Below are 25,015 nucleotides of genomic sequence, written 5' to 3' on the forward strand. Positions count from 1 at the left end.
CCAAAGCAAAAGGAAACTGGAGGTGAAACAGAGTGGGGGCATTTGTTCCTGGCATTATCCTGAAGATGTTTGTCAGCATTTTAGTTTAGCTAAATGGTCACTATATTACAGAAATACAGAAATATTTTGTTTTGACATAATCATGATTGGGGGGGGGGAACTTTTGAAAAAACACATTAACCCTTTCCAGACTGTGCTTCTGAAGAATCCTGAGAGTAGGGCAGGGAGGGCTGCAGCCTGATGGCATTATCTGAGACATCTTCAGATTTAACATTTTTAGTACTCTTATGGTGAAAACAAAGGGCTGAAACGCGGCAAGGTTTGTAAGGAAAATGGTTTTGGGCCTTAACTGCCCCTCCTGCTCTCCTTAGGCAATCCATCAGTACGTGCGAGCAGACAGACCCGAGATGGGAATTCAGCTGATAAAGGGAATGCAAATTACATGTACCGAGATGGTCCCTGGCCTTCCTTGCCGAAGCCAGCGACTCGCGGGGCAGGAAGGGGCCCCTCGGACCCCTCTGGCTGTGCTGGGCTCGGGTCCCACTGGGCTCGGCTCGCACACGGACCCTGCCCTCAGGGAGCAGGTCCTGGCCGTGCTCAGCGCCCGGTTGTGCCCCCCTCGCCCCGGCAGCAGCCCACTGCTGGCCAGCCTGGAGCTGGGAGCGCCGGCAGCTGCTGGAGCTCAGGTGCGGCTCCAGAAGGCGCTCAGAGGGTCAGCCCGGTGCCGCCGGCGCTGTCCCGGTGCCCCGGGGCGAGCCGAGGGGAGCATCCCCCGGAACGCGACAGGGAGCGGCCGCTGCCTGTGCGCAGAAAGCCGGGTCCGGGCCGGGTCCGGCACACGCTGCTCCCGCAGCAGGCCCTTGCCAGCCCCCACAGGGTGCCAGGGCTGCCCCGTGCCCTCGGCACATCGCGGCTGAGCTGCGGGGCCGCTGCAGGCCCGGGCTTGAGCCGCGCCGAGCGCCGGCCGCAGCCCCGCAGCCGGAGCCGAACAGGTTGGGCGGCTCCGGGCCGTGGGAGGAATAATCGCTTGGGGTTGATTCAGCGAGCTCAGGCGGCCAAACCGGGCGCGGGTGGCACTGCGGAGGCAGCCGCGGCACCGCCGGGTACCCCCGGCGAGCGGCGGCGTCTGAAGGACTTTTTCCAGAGCCGCGGTGGAAAGGGGCAGGAGGGGAGGCCCGAGCGGCGCTGCCTGCGGCGGGGGCGGCGGGAGCTGTGCGCGGGGTGTGCGCAGCGAGACCGCCGCAGCCGGAGCCCGGCACCGGCAGGTCGGGGCTGATGCTTATCAGGGACTCTCATCTCCTGAGCTGTGAATTTTTCCGTGCCGTGTCAGTCCTGCTGCGCGGAGCGGGAGCGCTGCAGCCCGCCCTGCGCTCCGCTGCCCCGGCCCGGCTCCGGGACCCCCTGCCCCTCCAGCAGGACCGGGGCTCCGGCTCTGAGCCCCGGCCGCAGCCCGGAGCCGTCCCCTCGCTCCAGCTGAGTCAGGGGTGACTCATTCCAAGCCGGGCTGCGGGCGCAGCGAGTGCGTTCCAGATTGGCTGGGAGCGCAGCTCTGGATGTAGGTGGCTGCGTTACACGCTCCAGCAGCGCTGCTCTGCTCCGTGCTCCCTCCTCCTCGCCCTCCGAGGGGAGCTGCCTGAGCCCCGGCTCTGCTTCTCGCAGGAGGGCATCTCAGGCGGCTCCGGTGGATGTGGGCTGTGGACGGCTCCGGCCCCGCTCCTGAAGGGGCTCTGCACTGAAGATGGATGACTTGGCTCTCCTTGACCTGTTGGAGTGTCCCGTGTGCTTTGAAAAGCTCGACGCCACCGCAAAGGTGCTGCCGTGCCAGCACACGTTCTGCAAGCCCTGTCTGCAGAGGATCCTGAAATCCCAGAAGGAGCTGCGGTGCCCCGAGTGCAGGACCCTCGTCCTGGGCAGCATTGAGCAGCTGCCCTCCAACCTGCTCCTCATTCGCCTCCTGGATGGAGTCAGGTGTGGACAAAACGTCAGCAGGTTTGGCTCGGTCCAGAGGTCGGGGGTCCTGTCATCCCCCGCCTCCATCAGGAGAGTCCCCAGGGGGCTGCAGCTGCACCAGCACCGGCTGGCAACGAATCCCCGGATCCACATGGAGGGGGTAAGGAGGTTCTTAGTTCTTTCTTCTGCCCATGAGCATAGAAAGGTTCCTGCTGTGTGCCCGGAGCCAGGAACCTTCTCTGTTAGCAGCACTGCAGAGTGCTTGAAGTGAGACTGAGTGTTTTGTGTGCAAGTTTGGCTGCTGTCTCAGTGTGATATTTGGCTGTTTCCAGCTCACTACAGCAGAAACTGACTCCCAGGCTGAGACAAAGCCAACCTGCCCTTCTTACAAAAACTTCCCAGCATCTCTTTTCTCCCAGAATTTTCAGACGCTTCCTGGCTTTTGAGGGCGTTTCAGGTGCTTGGACTTTCAGGCAGAACACTGCCTTTGACTGATAGCAATTAAGTCAGTAATTGCAGAGCTGTAACTGTTAGTGGTGGAGAAGGTATTTCCATAGCTGCACCTCAGTTTCCCCACACTGGAAAAGAAGGGGGGTTGCCCAATGCAGCTGCTGTTGTTCTGTCCAAAGTTCTTGGAAGTTCACTAGTTAAGGATATTAAATTGACTCACCTATGACCGTACCTAGGGATGATTTATTAGGCTAATTTTAAAATTCTAAGTTCTTTCCATCATTTTCTTTAACAATACAAAAGCTTTTCTTGAATAATGAGGACAGGATATTAGATCTGTTAAAAGACCTTGGCTCAGTTGGAATGTAGGGAAGAGACTTGTGGCTTCAGCTTTCCCACATTATATTCCTGGATTTCCATTTCTCTCACCTCAGCTGCTCTGTACAATGCCTGTAAAGCCTTTTAATAACACTCAGAAGCTTGGCTGGAAGGGCTGCTGAGCCCCAGAGCCTGCTCAGAGCTGCAGGGGTCGGGCAGGCAGGGCACAGGTGCTGTGCCCATGGAGCCATGCAGGTGCTGCTGTGTCCTGTGGGTGTGAGCTGGCACGTGTGGCCCAGGGAATCTCTGTGGTGTTGGTGAGGGATCTGGAGGGATCACACACCAAACCAGGCATCCCTCAGGAGCTCCTGTCCCTGGTGTTCCCTCTGTGCAGCCTGAGCCCGAGGCACCGTGTCCCTTTCCCAGGGACAGGGGGTGACCCTGCCCAGCCCAGAGCACTCCCCTGGCTGCAGCACGGAGGGGCCAGGGGCAGAGTGCAGCAGGTCCTTGGGCTGGGGGCTCCTTCCACAGGGCCCTGCTCTGGGCAAGACCCTTGCTGGGAGCCCCCAGCCCTCCAGGAGAGCTGCAGGAGCTGCTGGGGACAAACCCTCGTGCAGGGGACAGACCATCCAACAGTGACAGCTTTCAGTCCCTGCCACCCCGGGCAGCATTCCAGCTGAGAAGGAGAAAGTTGTAGATTTTCCAACTGGACTCTCCTGGCCCTGGATAAAAGACCACAAGTACACTTGTCTGGCTTTCTTCTCTCTCACTCATTTCATGTTCTTTAACTGGTTCTCAGGGCAGGTAGGAACTTGCTGCTGGTATATAATGGCAGCATCCATCCATCCATAGTTCCCAAAAGCTTTTAAGACCAACTTAAGACCAAACTCCTGGAAATCAGCAGGGTCAGTGGGCACTGAGGGAGCTGTGGCTGGCTCCCTGGCACTGGGACAGCCCTCTGAGCTCCTGTGCCTCTCTGGGAAGGGATATAAAACACATTACACTGAATACTCTTAGACTTAATTAGTTACTTAATTATAAAACACTTTGGAATCCTCTGCTGCGAGGTGAAGAATGCAACGTGTTAGTCACATTCTGGCTTTAGTGGTTTTAAGTACCTGCATTCAGGACCAGCACTCAGGACCAGACGTTACTCTGGGTACTCCAGTGGGATGTTAATGGATTTGGAGCCTCCCCTGAGCAGCACTCGGTGACAGCAGCAGGTCACCCAGCACAGCAGGGACACCTTTGAAAGTGCCCGTGCAGTGCAAAGATGAGACAGTGATGAGGGTGCCTCGTCACCACCCTACCCCCTGGATGCTTGAGTTCCAGGGTCACCTGAAGGAATCTGGGCAAGCAGAGACCTCCAGATGCTTGTGAGCCTCAGAGCAGGTTCTCTCTGCCAGGAACCACAGTGAGAGCAGCTGCCCTGCAGTGCTGCTCACCCCAGAACAGCTCTCCCCTGGTACTGGAATTGCAGTGGCCATGTGCTGCTGCAGCAGAGGGCCACAGCTCCCCAAAACCAGACTGCCCCAGCCTGCAGGGGCTGCTGATCACCCCAGTGCTATCCACCACCCTGTGCTACAGAGCAAACACAACTGGCGTGCCTCACCCAGCTCTGCAGCCAGAGCCACCCCCCAGCCAGGAGAGGGGCCAGCCTCTGGTTTTACCAAAGCAGTTCTATAAATAAACTTCCTTTACTCCCTGGAGCTGAGAACATCACAAGTTTGATCAAAGTTTCTCTCTCAGCAGAGAGGTTTCCTTGCCAGCTCTTTGCTCCTCATGCTCATGAGCATCCTTGGAGGCAAAAAATGACACCAATCCCTCATCAGCCAGCGAGCCAAGAGCTCGTCTCCCTCTGAGCAGGAGGAGCCAGCGGGCCCCCAGGAGCTGCTGGGTTAGCACAAACACAGCACTGCTCTGTGGTCAGGAATTTCCCAGAGACAGTTGTTAAAAAGCAGGGAATTTTCTAATTACAGCCCATCCCAAGCAGTTTATTTGCTGGCATTTAAATCCCTTTTGAGTGCACTTCCTACGAGCAGCCGTGGTGTGGGCGCGTGCTGGCCCTGTGCACGTGGAGCCGTCCGTGTGTGCCACGGCCCAGCCCGAGCCCCCTCTGCCCCCTCTGCCCCCTCTGCCCCTGCTGCTCCCAGGCCAGGCCTCCACATCTCCAACAGCAGTGCAGGGAGGACTTGGGGTTTTCAGAATCCCACGTAATAAACTGTCTGGAATTTAAGAATAAAGGCACTTGCTGGGAGGTGTATGCGTAAATAAGCCACGCTGGAGCCTTTGAACTCTCAGGAGCCGCCCCTGGCATGTGCCAGGTGTGGTCACAGCTTGTGCTGAGCTCCTCCTCACCTGCAGCCCCAGCCGAGCCGGTGAGCTGGCAGAGCTGTGTGCTGAGGTGTGCACGAACCTCCCACGCCTCTTCAGGGGGCAGGATGACCCCTCTGCGCCCTGCAAAACTCCATCCAGGCCCGAGCAGCTGCACGGGTGCTGAACCTGGTCATGCAGCAAACATGGGACACTGAGCCAGAGGAAAAAAGTTCCCAGTGTGACAGCTTGCCTCAGGAAAACACGGACCACGCAGATTTAACTGTGACTTGGGCTATTTTCTCTTTGCATGAACTGAGTGCTCAACACCCCCTTCCAGCATTTCATGGGAGATAGACAGATAACACCTCTATTGGGATAAAAATACTCTGCACTCCAACGTCCCACCTTCACACGGACGTCTATAGATAGTGCCTGCGTCTTGGTATTTTCTTCTCCTCCAGAGTCATCTCCAACTCCTTTCTGCCTTTGACAGACAGGACTTGGATTGCTGGAGCTTCTTGAAGTCTTGCTCAAAGCAAACTCCATGTTTGCACCTGGCAGAGGCAAGCGAGTTTCCTGGCCCCCTCGCTGAGCCAACCCCCTGCCACCCTGCCAACCCCCAGCAGTTCCTGTGCAGTCCCAGCAATGACCCCAAAAGCCGTGTCCTGTCCCCTGGGCTGGCCAGGCACTCTGGGGGTGTCACACCCCTTGGGTGCTGCCCAGGCCTGGGCTCTGCCTGACGTGGTGGTGCTGGCTCCTTTCCCCAGAGCATCCTCGCAGGGGCTGGCGTGGCTGGGGTGTGCCCAGAGCCCCTCGGCTGGGCACAGAGACGCTTCATGTGGCCACACAATTCTCTGTGGCCTTATGGCCTTTCTGGAGGGTTTGTCCCAGGTCTCCTCCCCCGCCGTGTCCCATCTGGGCTCATCTCATTCTAGCACAACAAGGAGCTGCTCCCACAGTGCTGCTGGCACCTTGTGCCAGGCATTGGTGTGTTTTCTCCCTCTGCATGCAGTTTTAGCACTTTCATCTACTACAAAGAGAGTGAGGTCAAGGTAGGCTGATGGACAGCGCACACCCAGAAGCTGTGTGAGCTCCAGAGCCAGCACAGGGCACCCCTGGGTGGCACCTCTGCCTGTGGAAACCCAGAGACCTCCGTGGCCAACAGCAGGAGCCAGTTTCCCTGGTTTTACAAAATTAGGTACCAAGCTGCAAACACATAAAAGTGTTTTAATTTGTTTCCAAGGCAATGAGTCAGGCTCAGATGGCGAGTCAGGAATAGCACAGCAGGGCTCCTCTGCGAGCTCACCTGCACCGTGCCGTGGTCAGCCAGGAGCCCCAGGGTCTGAGTCCCCCCTCCCACACCCTGCTGCTCGCTGGCCACTGTCCCTGGAGTCCAGGGGCTGCTCACTGGCTGAGTTTGTCTTTTCCCTCGGGAGGGAAGGGTGGGGAGGAGGCGCCATGTGTGCAGCTCTGCAGTGTGCGGGGCTGGAGGCAGCAGTGTCCCCACAGAGGGACAGGACAGCTGTCCCTGCTGCCAGCACTGGGCCTGCAGAGTGGCCAGCCCCGGTGCCCACTGGCAGAGGTGCCCACGGTGCCCAGGGCTGGCAGTGCTGGCTGAGGAGCCACATCAGCACTCCCTTGCCCAGCACAGAGGGCGCAGAACCAGCAGGGAGAGGGCTCGGGAGCAGCAGGGAGCAGGATGCAGGTTTGCTCCCTGCACAACAAACAGCCTCCTCTGAGAGCAGTGCTGCTGAGGCAGAGCATCATGACTGGGCACGCCGAGGGCTGACACAGTTTGTTTTGTGTGCAGCTCACACCCATGACACGCAGCCTACCCAGTGCAGCTCCCACCCGTGGCACGCAGCCCAGCCGCTGCCCGGCCTGCTGACAGCAGCAGGGCTCAGCTGACCCTGCAGCAGCCACACAAGGGCCTGAGAGGGTGTCGTGCACCCTCTGCAGCCCCAGCTCGTGGGACCCAGTGCCAGCACGCCCTGCCACGTCCCCTGTGTCCTGTCCCAGACCTGTCCCTGCTGTCCCTGTGCCCTGCAGCTCTGCCCACACCCGGGAGCCAAGCCGCACTCGGCAGCTCCGGCCCTGGGCATTCCTGCTGCTCACCTGAATGTCCCCCGTGGCTCACCCAGGCAAAGTGAAGCCTGTGTCCTCCTGGGGAGCCATGGGGACGCCCCCAGCACGAGGCCAGGCATTCCCTGGAGGCTGGGTGCCAGCAGTGCTGCCTCAGCATCTCTCATCCTGTCCATCAGAGAAGCTGCTCTGTGTTTTCTTTAATCATTTCCCCCGTTTTCCATGTCACCTGTGCACTCCAAAGCCAGGCCAGGTTCAGGAGTGACATGAGCCTTGATGTGTGCCACCCAGGGCTGTGAGTGAGCACAGGGGGTAGCAGCTCCCAGTCCCTCTGCCATTGCCCCAGCAGCTGCAGCCATGCAGAAGGAGCAGCACAAAACCAACTGAATCCACTCAGTTCACATCTCCAGCACCTCCCCATGATGGCCAGCTGGCTCAGGAGCAGGTGGCCACCAGCATTGGCCATGGCCAGGGCTGGCCTCCCAGTTGGGCAGGCCCAGGAGGGAGTGGGGCAGCTCCAGGGCTGACGTGAGCAGGAGGGACTGGCTTTGTTCTCCCTGGTGCACACAGTCTACGTGTGCTTGGAAGACAGGAATGATCCTCCTCAGGGAAGAAATAATGCAGAAACCACCCAACTGTCTGAATCCTCAGAATATAATTATGTGAAGAGATTGAAATGACAAGTTCACTTTTGAAGGTTTTGTTCTCTGTGACAAGGCTGAAGTTATCTCCTCTGCCGAAATGCAGAAAAACAGAATTGTAATGGCAATTAATTTACATTCAAATAGCTCTTTTCATCCACCTGGATCCTGCAGAGCCCTGAACCCTGCTAGCTGAGCACACAGGCAGGTGACGGGGTCATTCATGCCATGGAGACATGGGCAGCCATGGCAGGATGCTGGAGGCAGCTCTCAGGAGCCAGAACGGATGGAGATGTTATTGATCATCCCTATGAACAGGCAGTGTGTGCACATCCTTGGGTGTCAGGGGTGGGCAACAGCAGCTCCAGTGCCCAGTGTCAGCCACAGCTCCTCGGGAGCAGGGGCTGTGCCCTCATATCTGTGCTGGAGTCACTGCTGCCCCAGGGGAGACATTCCCACTGCCCAGAGCTGTCCTGTCTCCTGCACAGCCACCCTCCCTGCGGGACAGCTCCCCTGGCACCCAGAGTGGCATCAGTGCCCTGGGATTTACTGCAGGACAGGCACAGGGGGAAGCTGCTCCAGGGCATTCCCTGCATGGGGTTAGGAAAGTCAAAGCTGGGAAAACAGCAGTGCAAGCCCGTCCGAGGCCATTCCTGACCCCTCTGCACTGCTGGAGCCAGCAGAGGGCTGGGCCAGCCCCAGCTCAGGCAGGGCAGTGCAGGCAGCCCGGGACAGGCAGGGCAGGGCTGTGCCAGGCTCCCCGGGTGCCATCCCTCCCGTCCATCCCCGTCCCTCTGCCGGCAGTGCAGGAGGGGGCTCAGGGGGGTCCCCCCGCTGTCACCACCCGTGTGTCCCTGCCCTGTGTGCAGGGGACAGGGCTCAGGGGCTGCAGCCCAGACACGTCCCTGGCCCCAGCCTCCCTGGGCTCCAGGCTGCAGAGCTGCCCTTGGCACCCTGCTCCTGGGGGTTAAGGGGCACTGCCTGGCACGAGCTGTAGGGGCATTCCCAGCTCCCAGCAGCAGCCTCTCCCCTTCCCTGTGCTCCTGGCTTTGCTCCCAGGGATCCCCTCCCCTCGCTGCTGCTCCTTCTCTCTTTGGGAATTCCCACATCTGGGCAGGGGTCCTTCATGAGTCCCCTGCTGCCAGTCCTGAGGAGTTATTTCAGCTCATCTCAGACAGCCACAGAGTGCATCTCTCTGCTAGGAAGAGATGCCCCACATTGCTTCCTCACACACACAAACGTGTTTTTAATCTTTGTTTGGTGCACAGGGAGACTCAAAGGCATTGGATGGCTGCCCGGCACAACTGATGCCAAATGCCAAAAATAGTGAAAAAAATAAAATCTTTTCTCCCTTTTTGGCTCAAATCCACTGAGAATGGGGACAAGGAGCTGGAGTGCATCTGCCATGACCATCCCTGCTGGCAGAGCGGCCAAGGAGAGAGAAGCATCTCCCCCAGAGATGGTGCTGATGCCAGGGGGTTCTGCTCCCCTCCTGGCACTCCCTGCTGCCTGCTCTCCCCAGGGCTGCCCCACGCTCTCTCCAGGCACCCCAAGGCAAGGGGCACCGGGGCTTGGCTGCCCTGAGAGCCTGAAGTAGCTCCTGGGTCTCACTCAGGCATGATGGAGGAGAAAGCAGAGGGGAAAATCAGCAAAAATGAGGCAGCACTGGAAAAGCAGCAGGCACCCCAAAATGGGTTTCCTTGCTGCAGTTTCTCTCTCTCTGCTGGGCAGCCATGCTGTACCCAGACCTGCAGCACCTCAGCTGAGTTTTCCCAGAGCTGCTCCCAGTTTTCTCCCCGGGCTGTCAGACAGATGCCAAGGGTGCCCAAGGGACCCTGTGTGCCATCCTGGGCTGAACATTTTGCTGCCACCCCCCCTGCTGAAAGGAAAGGCTGCTTTGGGCTGAGGAGAAGCAGCTGGAGGTGCTAACGGGAGAAGGCTCCCCCAGGAGAGAGCAGGTCCTGCTCCCCTGCCAGGGCCACGCTGTGGCCCAGCACAGCCTCTCCCTCTGCCCTCAGCCACCTCAGGCACTCCTTGTCTTTATCACAGGTTAATTAGCACGCCAGTTTCTGCCTTTGCAATTAACCTACTTTAAATGAAGCACAACAGATCCCTTGCAGAGGATCTGGGACAGCCCCAGCTGAGAGAGGCTCAGCTCAGAGCTGCAGCTCAGGGGGGAGATGCTGGCCTGGGGATGCCCACCCACCCCCGGGGCTCTGCTGGCCACCCCAGCCCCACTCCTGGCTGTCACTGCAGGGGAAGTTGTTCTTTCCTGCACCCTACAAACACGTTAAAAACAGGGACTCTGCCTGTCCTTCTGAAGTCTTCAGCTTGCAGCTTTATTTTGTGACAGGGCACATGAGTTGCTCCCTGTGGGCAGGTAAAGGCTTAGTTTGTGCCCTGAATAAAGTTGGGAAATTGATGGGATATTTTTTACTCAGTATCTGAGAAGCCAAACAGAATTTATTTTGAAAAACTGGAAGTACAGACTTTGGAAAAAGCTGACTTGGGTTGGGAGATTTGAAAGGGCAGAAAAGTGTGAGGAAAGGGTTAAAGAGGAGGGGAAGAGCTGAAGGTTGTGAGTGTGGTTAGAGGAAGAAGAAGCCCAACCATCCATGCATGCAAGTGGAGGGATGTGTTCAGCCAGAGCTAACACCACAAACACACCTGTCCCTCCTGGGTTCTGGGTGTTTGTCCCTGTCTGCCCTGCTGTCTCATCCCTGTGCCTGCTGAACAAAGAACATTCCAGACTCTCAGCACTCTGTTGCTTGCTCCCTGTTCCCAGTTAGCACCAGGTATGCATTTCATTTCAGAGTTTCTCTTCTTTTTAATACATTTCCATAACTCGTTCATGCTGCCTTTAATGTTTGGCTGTATCCTGCTGTTCCCTCACATCCCAGACCTTGCTGCTCCTCCTTCCCAAGCCCTGCTCTCTCCCTTTGTGAAGGTCCCATTGGTTTCTGGTGGCTCCTGAGGCAGCCCCAGCCCTGTGCTCCTCATGCCAGGGGTCCTGGTGAGGTTCTGAAGGAGAGCTGCTGTCCCCCAGCCTGTTCTCCTCATGGCAAGCTCACCTGTCCAGGTGTGTGTTTGCAGGGAGTCCCCGTGGCCCCACAGAGCAGATCCCTGCCTTTCTGATGGAGAGCAGCACTGTCCCAAGCCTCCCTTCCCAATCCCTTTCTCCCAGGGGTGTGCTGTCAGTGTCACTGAGCCAAGCACATCTGTTTACTCTGAGCACAAATTAAGAGGGAGAATGACTTAATTAGAACTAAACATTAAACTAATTGCTTCCCATTTCTAAGACTTTGAAGTAAAAGCAGTGCATGAAATTTTTCTCTTCTTGGTTCCTTTTCCCTACCAGGCATCAGGGTTTGGGAATGCTGGAAGGTGCTCTCTTTCCAAAAACTTAACTATTTCTGTGGGAAATTTGATCTTTCCCACACTTCTGGAAACTAATGTTGAGATTCTCACTTCTACCTTCCTGAGCTCTGAGCAGTGGCTGAGGGAGGGAGCCCTGCAGGAATCCTGCCTGAGCCCTGGTCACAGACACGGGTGGGCTTGGGGAAATGCACAGGAAAAGGCAGGAAATCAGGGTGTGTCCTGTGAGATGAGTGGGAGGGGGTGACCATGGCTTGGAGAAGCTGCAGGGCGCTGTCCTCACCGTGCCACAGCACCTGGCAGCCTCTGAAGAGAGGAGAGGGACAACCCAGGTGGGCAGAGCCTGTGAGGAAGCAGCTGAGCAGCCTCTTGTCCTGGGCACGGGCACTTCAGCTTACAGCTGGCCAAGGCTCCAGAGTGGGGCAATCCCAGCTCCCCAGCTTGCCAGGGTGGGAGCACACACACAGCTGTGCCCAGCTGAGAGGGCAGAATGGAGCCCACATTGGGGTACCCCCTGAGGTGGGGGCTCACATTGGGGTACCCCCTGAGGTGGGGAGCCCACATTGGGGTACCCCCTGAGGTGGGGAGCCCACATTGGGGTACCCCCTAAGGTGGGGAGCTCACATTGGGGTACCCCCTAAGGTGGGGAGCTCACATTGGGGTACCCCCTGAGGTGGGGAGCCCACATTGGGGTACCCCCTGAGGTGGGGGCTCACATTGGGGTACCCCCTGAGGTGGGGGCTCACATTGGGGTACCCCCTGAGGTGGGGAGCTCACATTGAGGTACCCCCTGAGGTGGGGGCTCACATTGGGGTACCCCCTGAGGTGGGGGCTCAGTGCCCAGAGCCCTCGCTGCAGGAGGCAGAGCCCCAGGCAGGGCTCAGGACAGGCAGGGCTCAGCACAGCAGCTGTCTCAGGGCAGCTTGGTCATCTCATCTGGCTCAGAGTCAAGATCACAGCGTCCCTCTGGGACATTGTGACACAAATCTCTTCTGGGTTTGCCGAGTCTCTTCTGGGTCACATCACACTGCACAATGATAACACGAACCCACCCCTTCCCAAACCCAGGAAAAGCTGAGTTAAACCCACAGTCACACGTGTTACAGCAGGGATGGAGCCACAGGAGCACAGAACCTGCACTCACCTTGCTCTGCTGCCTTCTCCTGGCAGGTGACAGCCACCAGCTCGGCTGGATGATGGCTGTGACCTCCAGTCCTTCTGAAACAGAAATAGCTGGGCCATTAAAATAGATATTGGGTTGGAGGAGCCTTATAGCAGGCAATAAGATCCCATGGGAAGAGCAGTTTAAGGCCTTAACTGTTTCTTAATATTCTTAAACAAGTCCAGCCTGCTTTTCATCTTGATACAAACTTAGCATAACTATTTGGGAGCTTGTCTTCATTAGTAAAACCCATCAAGGAAGGATGTGGGTAGTTAATCCTAATAAATGCATGCTTAAGCCTTAGACCTCTGAGTTTTTTCCTCATTAGTTAAGAATGCTTTTGGGGAACTCTGTCAGTGTGGGACGAACGGCAGGGGCTGTTTCTCGTCCCCAGGTGCCACGGGCCAGGGCGCTGTACTCGTACCGCGGGCACAACCCCGGCGAGCTGCGCTTCAACAAGGGCGACACCATCGCGCTGCTGCGGCAGCTGGACGACAACTGGTACCTGGGCGAGCTGAACGGCGCCAGCGGCGTGTTCCCGGCCAGCTCCGTGCAGGTCATCAAGCAGCTGCCCCTGCCGCGCCCTCTCTACAGCCTGGAGCTGCGGGGCCGGGACAAGGCGGAGAGCAAGGACATCCTCACCTTCCCCAAGGTACGGCCCCGGCTCCGGCCCCGCCGCGCTCTGCCGCTGCCCGGCCCCCGGGAGCTCCCTCCGAGGGTCCCCCAGCCCCCCGGACCCGGCAGTTCCCCTCCCCTGCCGTGGGTGGCACGCAGGGTGGCACCGGTCCGGAGAGGGACGGGTGGCCCCGGCTGGTGCCAGCCCCGCGCTCCCGGGGCTGCGGCTCCAGAGACCTTCCAGCCCCCCTTTCCCTGCTCCAGAGACCTTCCAGCCCCCCTTTCTGCTCCAGAGACCTTCCAGGCCCCCTTTCCCTGCTCCAGAGACTTTCCAGCCACCCTTTCCCTGCTCCAGAGACCTTCCAGCCCCCCTTTCTGCTCCAGAGACCTTCCAGGCCCCCTTTCCCTGCTCCAGAGACCTTCCAGCCACCCTTTCCCTGCTCCAGAGACCTTCCAGCCCCCCTTTCTGCTCCAGAGACCTTCCAGCCACCCTCTCCCTGGCAGTATTTTCCTTCCAACCACCCCCTCCCTGGCAGAATTCTGTCAGCACTGGTCTAGACATTAATTGTGTTGTGCAGTTTAGCTTGAGATGCAGGGAGTACATGGCACCGGCACCAGTTCCTAGAAATAAAATTAATACTTGTAATGCCCATAATTACAGCAAGCTCTGCTTTGTGGCTGTTTTATAGGAGGACTCAAGCAAAACATCTAATTTGAAGCTCTAATATATTTTTTAAAATGTCTTTTCATTTAATGAAATCATCTTAACTTCAGTAGTGACTTATTCAAGTCTAGCATTGAGAGACACAAGTTAGTTAAGGGACACATACAGCCACCAAGGAATTAGAAATTAATTCTAGAGAAGGCAAAGGTAGGGCTGCTGTGGGAGACACGAGGCTCTCCTGGCTCTGACGTGCACTTTGTGCCCCATTTTATCATGTCTCCTGGGATTTAGTTAGGCAGAAAAACATTTCCTTTTTTTGCTCAGACACGGAATTGACAGGATAGCCATGGCACATGTACCTACACACACACGGTGGGCTTTAAGCCTTGTTTTGGAGAGGGAAAATGAGAAGACCACCCTGTTGTAAATGTCAACATCTGGGAGCACCCGTACCTCCCCTGCCATGGTCTCCCTGTCCATCCCAGGCATCGAGCACATTGGCTCCCACAGGCCGGTGAGAATCCCAAGTTTTGCAATTCATTAATGTCAGCAGTAAATCATGATTAATTCCTCTGGCACCCATGGTGGTGAAAAACGCTGTCACCACATGCCCTTTGCTACCAACACCCTGATCAGCAGTTTCCCAGAAGTGCTGTGTGAACGCTGCCCGTATGCAAACTCGGGGCCAGCCTCTCCCTCATCAGCCCCAGTCCTTGTCGAGCCAGGAGTTTTTCAATGGAAGCAGCACCGAGCCATGAATGTTCTAGCTGACAGAGATGGAACTGGGTGGGTGTAATCCTGCTGGGAATGCCACCATCAGTGAGGGCCACTGAGCCCATGCCACACCCTCAGCTGCAAGATGCACCCACAGGGAAAGGGTGAAGAGTCCAAACACCAAACATCCCTTCAAACTCAGAGCTAGTTATTGAGGACAGCTCTCCCAGCACCTCTGCCAGCCAAAGCTCTGCACAAGGAGCGTGTCAGGGGAAGCATTCATCCTCACAACCCCTCGTCTTAGCTCAAGTTTTAAAAACCAATTTTAATTTTGCTGTCAGCTTTGAATCGGGAGCTTTACACCCAGAGTTTGTCACTGACACCAGCTGAGAGAAATGACAGAGGCCCAAGATTTCAAAGACCACCTGGTAAAGGTAGCACCGCCTGAGCCCTGCCTGCAGCTCTGCTGCCAAGGGCAGGGGAGCAGAGCAGTCGGGGGCAGTGCTGGCTGCAGCTCCTGAGCCCCACCGCCTCTCCTGCTGTCTCTTGCAGCCCAGCACGGCCCAGCAGCTCCTGCAGGCCACCAAGGGCCACTGGTCCCCCCCGCCCAGGGCCGCGTCCCTGCGCCCGGCCAAGGCCAAGGCGGCGGAGCCGGCGGCGTTCCCCAAGGCGCCCGAGGCGCGGCGGAAGAGCCTGCGGCAGTTCTCCCTCACCACGGCCCTCAACACGCTGAACCGCATGGTGCACGCCGAGCGCCCCGCGCTGCACATCAGCTCCCCCGTGCTCATCAGCTCCAGCAACCCCAGCGTGCCCACCCAGAGCTGCGAGAGCGCCGAGCTGCCCTGCGGCACCCCGCTCCAGGTAAGGCAGCGCAGCCCACACCCGGGCTGATCCTGGGGCACCTGGACACCTCGGGGAACCTGGGGCTGAGCTGGATACCCACACTGACCTTCTGGAATTCATCCACTCCTGGCAGAAGTGTCTCATTCCTTCTTCCCACTCTGACTGAAGATCTGAGCACAGAATCTTCACAGATACCTGATAGGGAGAAAAGGAGTTTTTATATTTATATGACATCTTTCATAGTGAAGGTTGCTCCAACTTTTTTAGAGCAGTCACCCAGCCCCATGACAGTCCATGTCTGGGCAGGAACACCCAGCAGACACTTTGTCCCGGGCACCAGCCTGCAGAGAGCTGGGATGGGATATCCCGGGTTACAGAGGGGAAATGAAACCCTACTGGAGTTCCATAACTCAACTGGATCTGTATCCTGTCTCACACCCCAAAAGGACCCCACCCAAAAGTCTCAGTGTGACCCACTGCCAAGAGCAGAAACGAGAGAGGGGACACGTTATGGTTTGGCCTTAGCAGGGTTGGAAATCGCTTCTTTCCAATCAGCAGTGCTGCTCCCAGAGGTTTGCAGGGGAACCTGCGCCGTTTCTGGGCCTGCACGGGATGCAGCTTTCCCTTTTCATCGCTGGGTTTGGGCTGCAATGACTGAGCTGCAAGGCTGAGATCCCTTCCCAAGCCCAGGTGGGCGCTGCAGGGTTGCTGGGAGCTGAGGGAGCAGGGGCTGCACCCCAGGACAGCCAGCAGCAGCAGGACAAGCCAGGGCACAGGGGCTGTGCCAGGCTGCAGGGCTCCCACCGCAGGACCTGCCCGCCTGGCACTGCCAGCAGCAGCAGCAGGTCGGACTCCTCTCGGCCCATAAAAGGGAATTCCCAGCGCTGCCCCAGCCTCCTCCCCCGGCTCCCGCTTCCCCTCGGCTGCCAAGCTCGGCTGGAGCCAGAACCGGTCTGCAGGGCTGTGGTGGCCGTGCCTGTGCATGTGCCTCTTGTGCAAGCGGCCGTGGGGCGAGGGCAGCGGGGCACCCACGCCCTCCCTCCCCGCTGGAATCTCCTCCCAGCACAGCCCAGCTGATTCCTGCGCTGGCAGACCCGGCCGGGTGTGCCCCAGAGCTGCTGCTGTGCCCTGAGCTCGGGGAGGGAGCTGAGGGACCCACGGCTGCCCCCAGGACACCCGGCTTTCCTGAGCCACAAACGGGGGAGCTGGCAGGGCCCGGTGCCCAGAGCCCCGCGCTGGGATGGGCAGGGCTCCCCTCCCCACCAGGAGGGTCCCAGCAGGGCCTTGCCTGTGTCAGCAGTGCCGGGGGCACGCTGGTGACACGCTAGAAAGGGAGATGGAGCTAGAGGGATTTCGGGAGAGGCAGGGAATTAAACCCTTTGTACTTACAAGGACTTGCAAGGTACTCGTGGGAGATCAGCAAAAGTGAGCACTGAAATCGGTTATACGTGACTCGAAAGTATTTCTCCCTGTCTTGTTTCCCCTCTGCTGTTGCAAATGCAAAGGCAGCTTTGAGGATGCTCTAAGTGATGGCTGCTCCCAGGCACAGGGGAACACAGAGCTGAAAAACATGGAGCTTTCCACCCAGAAGGGGACATTTCTACACAGCTCCATCAGGAAAACCAGCAAAAGGCTGTCATTTTGTTCCAATGCAGACAAAAGAAATTCCAAATATCCAAATTTTTAATTCTGGTAATTAATAAAACAGAATTATAATTTCCAGTCAACTGTACGAGCACCTGGTCCAATCCTGCCTGGACTAGAAAACGAGGAATGCAGAGAAGTTTTGAAGCTGACCTGCTACTCCAGGTCTGAGACAGAAGCTGGAATTGCTGGGGTGTTTTAATTAATTTAATTTACTGGAGAGCACCAGAGCCGGTGAGTCACTTTTCTTTTTCCCTCGGTCCTTGCCAAGCCAGTGCTCCAGCACCGCATTACAGACATGACCACTAGAAATTAGATTTGAAATGAACATGAGATTAAAGCCCCAGCTTGCATCATTAAGATCCTGTGGTCGTTGCTGGAGAGCGCAGCTGCAGCCACATCCAAGCGCGGCGGCGTTCCGCTGCCCGAGCTTCCCGGGGCGCTGCTGCCGCCGCCCCGCCGCGCTCCGAGCTCCGGCCCGGCAGGGGCCACGCTGCTGCCACCCGGCCAGGGCACAGCAGGGCACGGCCGGGCCCCGCCACGGGGGCGCCTTGAGCCAGGGCAGGGCTGGGTCCCGACGGGAAGGAGCCGCTGCTGGCAGCTGCTCACCCCGGGACGCTTAGAGCGGCAGGAGGGACAGCCCGGCAGGAGGGACAGAAGGGACAGGCCCGGCACCAGGGACAGCCCGGCACCAGGGACAGCCCAGACTGATACCGTGATTCCGAGTCGTCTTCTTGCTGCCTGGTCTTTTTCTAAGTCAAATGCTCCAGACTCTGCCATTCCCTGAAATGTCTCTGGTGGTTTTTTGAAGGATGGGTGAAGCCAGTCAGGTGTTGGCTGCTCCTCCAGTGGCTGAAAGAAGCTGATAACCAGATTAATACTTTGTTTTCTTTGCTTCCTTTCTCCCACAGGTCAGCACCTCCTACTACCCCACCCCAGGAGCACTGGGGCCCCCAGCAGCCATCGTGACCCTTCCCCACCTGCAGCACCACGGGCCAGCTTACCTGTACGTAAGGGAGCCAATGCTTTGGGGCACGGGGTTCATTTGCTGCAGCCTCACCAGCAGCCTGCTCCTGCCAGGCAGGAGGGGGGATCCAAGTGCAGATCCATGTGGGAATGTACCTGGCTGGGCTAAGCCAAGGTGGCAGACACCTGATACCACAGCTGAGTGCATCTTTCTGCCTCACTGCAGATTCTACGGAGAAACAGTTCTGCCTGTTTGCCAACAATACATTTTAATTTTTTTAAATGTAAAGAAACTAATTACTCCTTAAGTGCCTCTAGTTATTTATCCTGAAACCTTCATGGCCACTGGTGTTTGAATAATCCAATTTCTGAAAACTTTCACAGAGTTACAATCTGCAGATAACACTCTGTGATTACATCAAGGTAAGATTCACCACCCTGGCATTTAGTGAAGCATCTAAAATAACAACAGCATCACAGCTCGCTGTTTACACAGCTCAGCACCCCGGTGCAGGCCAGGCCGTGGGAATGCTGGTGCCCAGGAGCAGCACCCGCAGCTCTGTGCTGTGCTGGGAGCCACACACACCATCATCAGCCAGCCAAGACTCCAGCACACAAATAATCCAAAGGACAAGAGAACTCCCAAGACCTTAAAATAATTTGCAGAAGCATGGCGAGAGCATGGCACCAGCTGCCTGGTGTGCACAGGGGCAGTGTCAGAGCAGCCCCTGCAGGGCCTCCCCTCGAGGTGACTCCTGAGCAGCCAGAGCTGCTGTGAGAGCCCAGCTGGGCTGTGCCAGCCCCAGAGAGCCCCTCACACACTCTGGCCCAGCAGGTCACACCTTCAGATGCTGGTGCTGAACTACAGGGAGAGAGAAACCCTTCTGAGAGTTCTGGGGTAGCCCTGACTATCCAGACACCCAGTCTGTTGTTTGTTATGTAAATAACACCTGATACTTGGGTGCTGGGCTGTAACTCATCGATTCTCGGAGCAGATCACGTTCCCCTTGAAAAAAACAGTGCAATTAAATGTGTTACACTGGAGACAAATTCAAGTTCTTTATGGAACAGATAGGGAAAAGTTTTGAAAAATACACCATTTTCTTTTGCTTCAGTTTTGCTGTGTGCTCACACATGGGTCAGAGAGAAGAACAAAGCTTCAGCCCTCGGTCCCAATCCCAGAGTCACAAAAGAGAGGTCTAGGGGGATTTCAGACTAATTTCTAGTCTGATTTCCTCACTTCCCTGGAGTGGAGCCATGTACCTCCTCCTACCTCCTGCTCTGTCCATTCTCCATGGCCTCCAGGGGCTGCCAGTCCTCTCCACGTGCTCCAGCCAAGGAGAAGGAGGCAGGGAGGAAGGGAGGAGGAAGGGAGGCAGGGCAAGAGTGGTGCTCTTCCCCGGGCCTCCAACACCTCCTGGTGATGCTCCAGGCAAGCAGATCCAAGGCCTCTGGTTTCAAAGGCAGAATTGCCTGATGCTATCTTGAACATGGCACCATAACCGTGCTCTTTCAAGAGCTTTGCCTTAGGACAGGTACTTGTCAGGCCCCGATCCGTGTTTCTGATGGAGCACTCTGTGTGTGAGGTGCAGAGCAGCAGTTTCCTCCTCCCCAACATTTGTCACCCTGGGCTGGCACTTCTGAGGCACAAACCACCCTCCTGAGCAGCTTTGTTCTCCCTTCCTGCTGGCTCTTCTCTTATCCATATTCCCTTTGGCCTGAGGTGACAGGCTCTTTCCTCCCTGCCAGTTCTCACTACAAACGGCAGCCCCCAAATGCTCGATGCAGCCCTGGCTGAAGGGCTCCGAGCACAGCCAGCAGCCTCCTTCTCCTGCACTGTTAGCTGTGGAGCTCCAGGCACAGCCAGCAGCCTCCTCCTCCTGCACTGTTAACTGTGGAGCTCCAGGCACAGCCAGCAGCCTCCTCCCCCAGCCCGGTTTAACCGAGGGGCTCCGGGGTGCTGCAGCCTCCCTGCCGGGGCAGTTCTGCCTCCCCTCACAGCCTCTCTCCCCAGGTGCGTGGCTCTCCACTCGTACGCGGCTCATGGACCAGACGAGCTGGAGCTGCAGAAGGGAGAAGGGGTCCGTGTCTTCGGCAAGGAGCAGGACGGGTGGCTGCGGGGCATGTCCCTCGTCACCGGCAGAGTCGGGCTCTTCCCCAGCAACTACGTCGCTCCCCTCTTCAGGTCTGGGACTCCTTACGAGAAACAAAATCGGGGAGAGGGAAGGGGGTAACACGTAGAACTTGGGGTCTCCTTGTTTCCATGGAGAAGCCATGGCAAGGCATCCCCCCAGTACTGACAAGGGACCCCCCCGAAGTGAGCTGGGCCAGGGGTCCCTCGCCAGGTGGGATGGCGCCCGGCAGCCCTCGCCTTTCTTTTCCAACAGGAAATCCAGTCTCTCCGACTCGAAGATGCCTTCCCTGTACACCTCATGGACGCTGTCCACCTCCTCGCTGTCCTCCCAGGGGAGCGTGTCCGAGAGCGGCCCGAGGCAGAGCCGGGCGCTGCGGCCGCTGCTGCTGCCCGTGCCCATCCCCTGCCCCGGGCGGGGCCCGGCCCCGCTGCGGCGCGGCCGCGGCAGCGCCAGGAGGAGTAAGTGCTGGGGGGCTCTGCGAGGGAGCAGGGGGCACATTCCCCCAGAGCACACCGGTGCTGCGGTTAATGGTCCCTCAGCCCGCCTTGGCCCCGACTGTGGGCAATTCGGGAATTCCAGGGGGTGTGACTCAGCATGGAAACATTCCTGCAGAGCTTTGTGCAGAGCTCGGTGGTTGTATTCTTTACAAGGAGGCCGCAAGGTTTATCTTCATCCCATACGCGCTATTTCGTAATACACTTCCGCCAGTGTTTGGGGAGCCAAGTGTGCGTTCCCAGCTCTGGCAGCAGAGCAGCTCCTGGAGGCAGCAGTGCCCTGGCAGGGGGCACTGTCCGAGCTTTTACACCCGAAATCGGCCCTGGTGGCCAGGGGCGGGCCGGGGTGATCCCGGGGAGGTGCAGCCCCACTGCATGCTGTGAGCAGGGCTGCTGGTGCGGGGCTGTAACCGCTGCTCTCTCTGCGCGTTCTGGATTCCTGACTAAATGCCTTTCCGTGGTCCTTGCTCCCCAGACGGATCCCTGCAGAGGCCGGGCCAGGCAGGGACCCCCGTGCAGATCACCGGCTCCCTCAGGCGTCCCACGGCTGCGGGGCGAGCTCAGCACTTCCAGCTTTACCCGCACGTCTGCTCCCCCCCGCACAGCATCCCCCCCGGGCCTGGCACGGACGAGACGCCGAGGCCAAACTCCTCCTATGAGGCTTCACCGGCGCTGCTGGTCAGGGGAGGTGAGAGCCGAAGCCCCTCCGTGTGCAGCTCGGTGATCCTGGACACCAAAGACCCCTCGGTGAAGGGCGAGGCAGCTCCAAAGCCGCCTGCGTCAGCCCCGCCATCCATCCTGGTGAAACCAGAAACCTCCCGCAACAGCGCCGAAAAGGTACAGAGCCCCCTGCCCCAGGGCACCCCCGCGGAACCAGCAGCGGCAGCCAAAAATAGCCAGGGCCAAATCCCCCGAGGGCTTTGCTCCATCCTCACCAATTTCTTCCAGTAGAAATCGCTGGGATTGACACATGCCTTAGGAAATCGCGTATTTGTGCTGCTGACGCAGCTGTTCAGATGAACAAAGGCGGGACGCTGCAGGCCCAGGTCCTGTGTCCCTGTCACCCAGCTCAGTCACAAGCAAATCTCGAGACTTTTCTAAGGTTATAAATTGGGCAAGAAACAGTGAGTTTGGGAGCAAATGCCACAGAACTGGTGCCAGGCAGAGCTTTGCAGAACTCCCCCATCTCCCTCATGGGCTGAGCCATTTAGAATGGGAATTTCTTTCCCTTTTGGCAGCCAGAGAGAAATTTCATAAAGGTAAAATGATTCTGAAAATTGCCCTTGTGGCAGCTTCCCTTTCCCACAGTACCCAAAGACGTGCCCAAATCGTTCCACATGCCCCCAAAAGCCCAGCCAACCTCAGAACTCTCAGGCAGCTCAGCCTCAGCTGAGAGAGCCCGCGGCTCTGCGAGGGCAGCACCTCCTGGTGCTGCGCTGCCTCCCGCTCCCAGAGCAGCTCTCCTTGGTCTCCAGGAGCTGTCAGCGCTGCTGTGCTGCTCCCCGGGGCTCTCTGCCACCAACGCGCATCACCCAGGGCTGCCCTGCAGGCCTGCTGTGCCCCCCGAGCGCATCCCCCCGGTTCTGCAGGGCAGGGGAGGGCGAGCGGGCTCTGCACTTCCCGCCTGACTCTGGCCCCTTCTCGCTGCAGCAAGTGAAGACGGTGAGGTTCCAGAACCACAGCCCACCGCCGCCCAAGCGGCACAGCCTGCAGCCCTCGCCGAGGCTGTCCCGCAGCAGGACAGAGCCCGAGGGGCTCCTGCCCGAGCCCCGCCTGGGCCCCGAGCTGCTGGTGCTGTACTCGCCGCGCCTGGGCTCCAGCCCCCTGCACCCGCGCCGGGCGCTGCACCCCAAGGCGCTGTCGCTGGACCTCTCGGGGCAGCTGACCTTCCCCATCAAGAAGAGCTACAGCAGCATCTCAGCAAACTGACCGGGTAACCCGCGCCTGCCTTCCTCCCCGCTCCTGCTCCTCTCCCTCGGCGCCCAGCCCCGCATCCTCCCCCAGCTCCCCCGGGCAGGGGCCGCTGCTCCCGCACCGCCGGCACCTCGGGAGCTGCGGGCCTGGGGCTCGCAGGGAGCTGCGGGCACCTCAGAGGGCCCCCGTGCCCCAGGGCTGCCCGAGCACAGGGAGAGGTGCCCGAGCACGGGGAGAAGTGCCCGAGCACGGGGAGAAGTGCCCGAGCACGGGGAGAGGTGCCCGAGCACGGGGAGAAGTGCCCGAGCACGGGGAGAAGTGCCCGGCTCCGCGGCCTCCGCAGAACCGACCCTCCCCAGGTCGATGCCCGCGCTGCAGCGCCGGAGCAGCGGCAGGGCAGGAAGCGTGCAGGTATAAGTAGGAGTTACACTTGCTGTGATCTCCTCAGGGCTGCAGGAAAGCCCACAGAGATCAAACACCGGCTCATTACCTGCCTGCCTCAGGATAAAGAAACCATAAATCAGAATCAGTCAGCTCCTGGCTGATGGTTCATGCTGCCTTTGAGGGGAGGGGGTCACTCAGATTTTTTGTTAGGGTGGTTGCTTGCTTTCTCTTCTCGTTGGTTTTAGCCCAGGGGTTTTAACACAGAAGCCTAAAAGGTGATTTGGAAGGCAAAGAGCCAATGGAAGGAGCTTTGCCATCACTGCAGTCACCCAGGCTCTGCAGTGAGGGCACTGAATCTCCCTTCTCCTCATTGCTTGTTTTCCTCTGGTCACCTGTCAGCTACCTCCTGCCCATGAGCTCCTTCCAGCCCCTTCCCACCACCCACCCACTCAGATGTGGCTGTTGTAAATACCTTAAGTGGGATTCATGGGTTTCAGATGCATGAAACACTGTCTATGTAACAGAGAGCCGAACTCAGAGTCCACCGTGCCCCAGACCCCCTCTGCCCCAGCTGCCCCAGCTCTGGCTTCCAGCTCTCCCCAATCCAAGCATTCTCCCGTGAATCCCAGGGAAGCCAGCAGAGCTTTGCTGGCTCACAGCTGTGCCTGCTCTCTGTCAATCTGCTCAGCAGCGTTTGGTTTTCATGCTTAGTTCCATTGCTGGCAGTTCCCAGCCCAGCTGCAGGCACCGGCCGCCCTCTCCTGACAGGAGGAGCTGTGCTCCCTCCAAAACTGCCCTGAAATCCCATCCTCGGTTACCTGCCTACAAACCTGGAGAAGGAACTCCACTGGTCCATGGAGATTCCTCAGAGAAGGACATTTTTTCCTAAAACTACACAAAGGGAATGGATAAAATAATTTACTACGCCACAGCCCCTGGACCTTCCCTCTTCCAGACTTCCTGTTAGTGGAGCAGGAAAGCTGGGTCTGCCTGCAGGGATTGTCAGTGGCACAGCGACCTCCAAGGCACAGACCCCTTCTCGCTCTGTGCCCTCTGTCAGTATGCCAGCTCCTGCAGAAACACCCCGGCAAGCTGAAAGCCTGCTCTGTGCCCGGGTGGGAAAGGTGGCAGCAGCTGCACAAGTGAGGGTGAGTCCAAGTCAGAGATGGCACCTCAGAGACAGCTGAATGCCTCGGGGGAGACGTGCTGGCTTTGTCATCCTTTCTAAACTGAAGCAGAAAGCAGCTGGCTCTGTCGCTGAGACACGTCCACATATCCCAGCACAGCCAGAAATGAACAGAATTGCACTCAGCCTGTCAGCCCCCCTCTCCCTCTGAGAACTAAGAACGCAAACACTGGCTCCAAAATGTTTTACTTGGGAACACCAGAGCGGCCTGGCACCGTGTAAAATCACACATTTATCATTCTTAGGAGGTTTTTTCACTGCCCAACAGTCACTGCAGTTAATTTGTGAAACGGCTGTTTGAAGTGTAATCACAGCTCAAGACTTCTCAGGCTGTTACAAACTTCAGTATCTGTCCCATTTAAAAAGCAACACTTCCAAATATTCATGAGATCAACGTTTAGAACCCCAAAGTGTCCATGAAGCCCGTGGGAGCTCCCCAGGCTGATCCCTCTGTACGTGTTCCCAACAGGAAGCACTGATGGACCCGAGCCTGCCTGGGAACAGCACTCAAGGGCCCCCAGAGAGGCTGGGGAGGATGTAAGGGCAATGAAGGGGGACAAGGTCTGTCTACACCAAAGCTACAGCCAAAACAGATCCTACAGGCAGCAGGGGTCAACAAAAGTTCCCTAATCCTTTACATGACCAAGCAGAGAGTTCCATGGTCTACTTTCTGCACCCAGCCCAGGGAATGCTCCAATGAAATGTTACAGCCAGGTCACCATCAGTGAGAAATCATAAATTACTATTTTTACATATAGATCTTAGAAACAGTAGGATGAATAACATTTGCTTAGTTGGTGATGGGTAGGAGGAATAAATAAAATGTGTTTAGTTTATTGTTCAGAGACACTTGTAAAATTCAGGGATGCTGAATATTTTTTCCATGAAGTGAAGTTCATTTTTTAAAAAGGTTTTTTCAATTTAAGGTACTATTTGGGAGAAAAGTCAATAAACAAGAAGATATTAGAAGATATCCTGTTTTGTATTAATCCTCAGGCTATTTATTTTGTATTTCTGTAAAAAAAAAGCAATGGTTTAAAGACATTTTAAGTTTTCAGAAGTTTATTCATCTAAGTTTATAGCACTAATGCTTAGCTCTGTAGCCTGTTGATAATTAAATTAATTGGGGCCAAATGGATTACAGCCCCTCATGCACTGCAAG

The 25,015-nt window shown here is 57.5% G+C and overlaps 1 protein-coding gene across 2 annotated transcripts; it reads left to right on the forward strand.

Moving 5' to 3' along the window:
• Positions 1-1,066: 1,066 nt before the first annotated feature.
• Positions 1,067-24,824, forward strand: SH3RF2 (SH3 domain containing ring finger 2). Of its 2 annotated transcripts, XR_007778716.1 has the most exons (9): positions 1,067-2,110; positions 12,689-12,946; positions 14,840-15,148; positions 17,686-17,780; positions 19,755-19,925; positions 20,128-20,333; positions 20,845-21,206; positions 22,020-22,521; positions 22,562-24,824. XR_007778716.1 is itself a non-coding variant. In XM_050979573.1 (8 exons), exons 1-8 carry the CDS (start codon positions 1,739-1,741, stop codon positions 22,296-22,298), a joined length of 2,052 nt encoding a protein of 683 aa, XP_050835530.1. In that variant the 5' UTR covers positions 1,067-1,738; the 3' UTR covers positions 22,299-24,824. The 2 variants fall into 2 exon arrangements, 1 of the variants encoding a protein (XP_050835530.1); XM_050979573.1 differs by having other exon boundaries at positions 22,020-24,824.
• Positions 24,825-25,015: the final 191 nt, after the last annotated feature.

Source organism: Serinus canaria, chromosome 13 (assembly GCF_022539315.1).
Source record: "Serinus canaria isolate serCan28SL12 chromosome 13, serCan2020, whole genome shotgun sequence".
NCBI classification, from domain to species: domain Eukaryota; kingdom Metazoa; phylum Chordata; class Aves; order Passeriformes; family Fringillidae; genus Serinus; species Serinus canaria.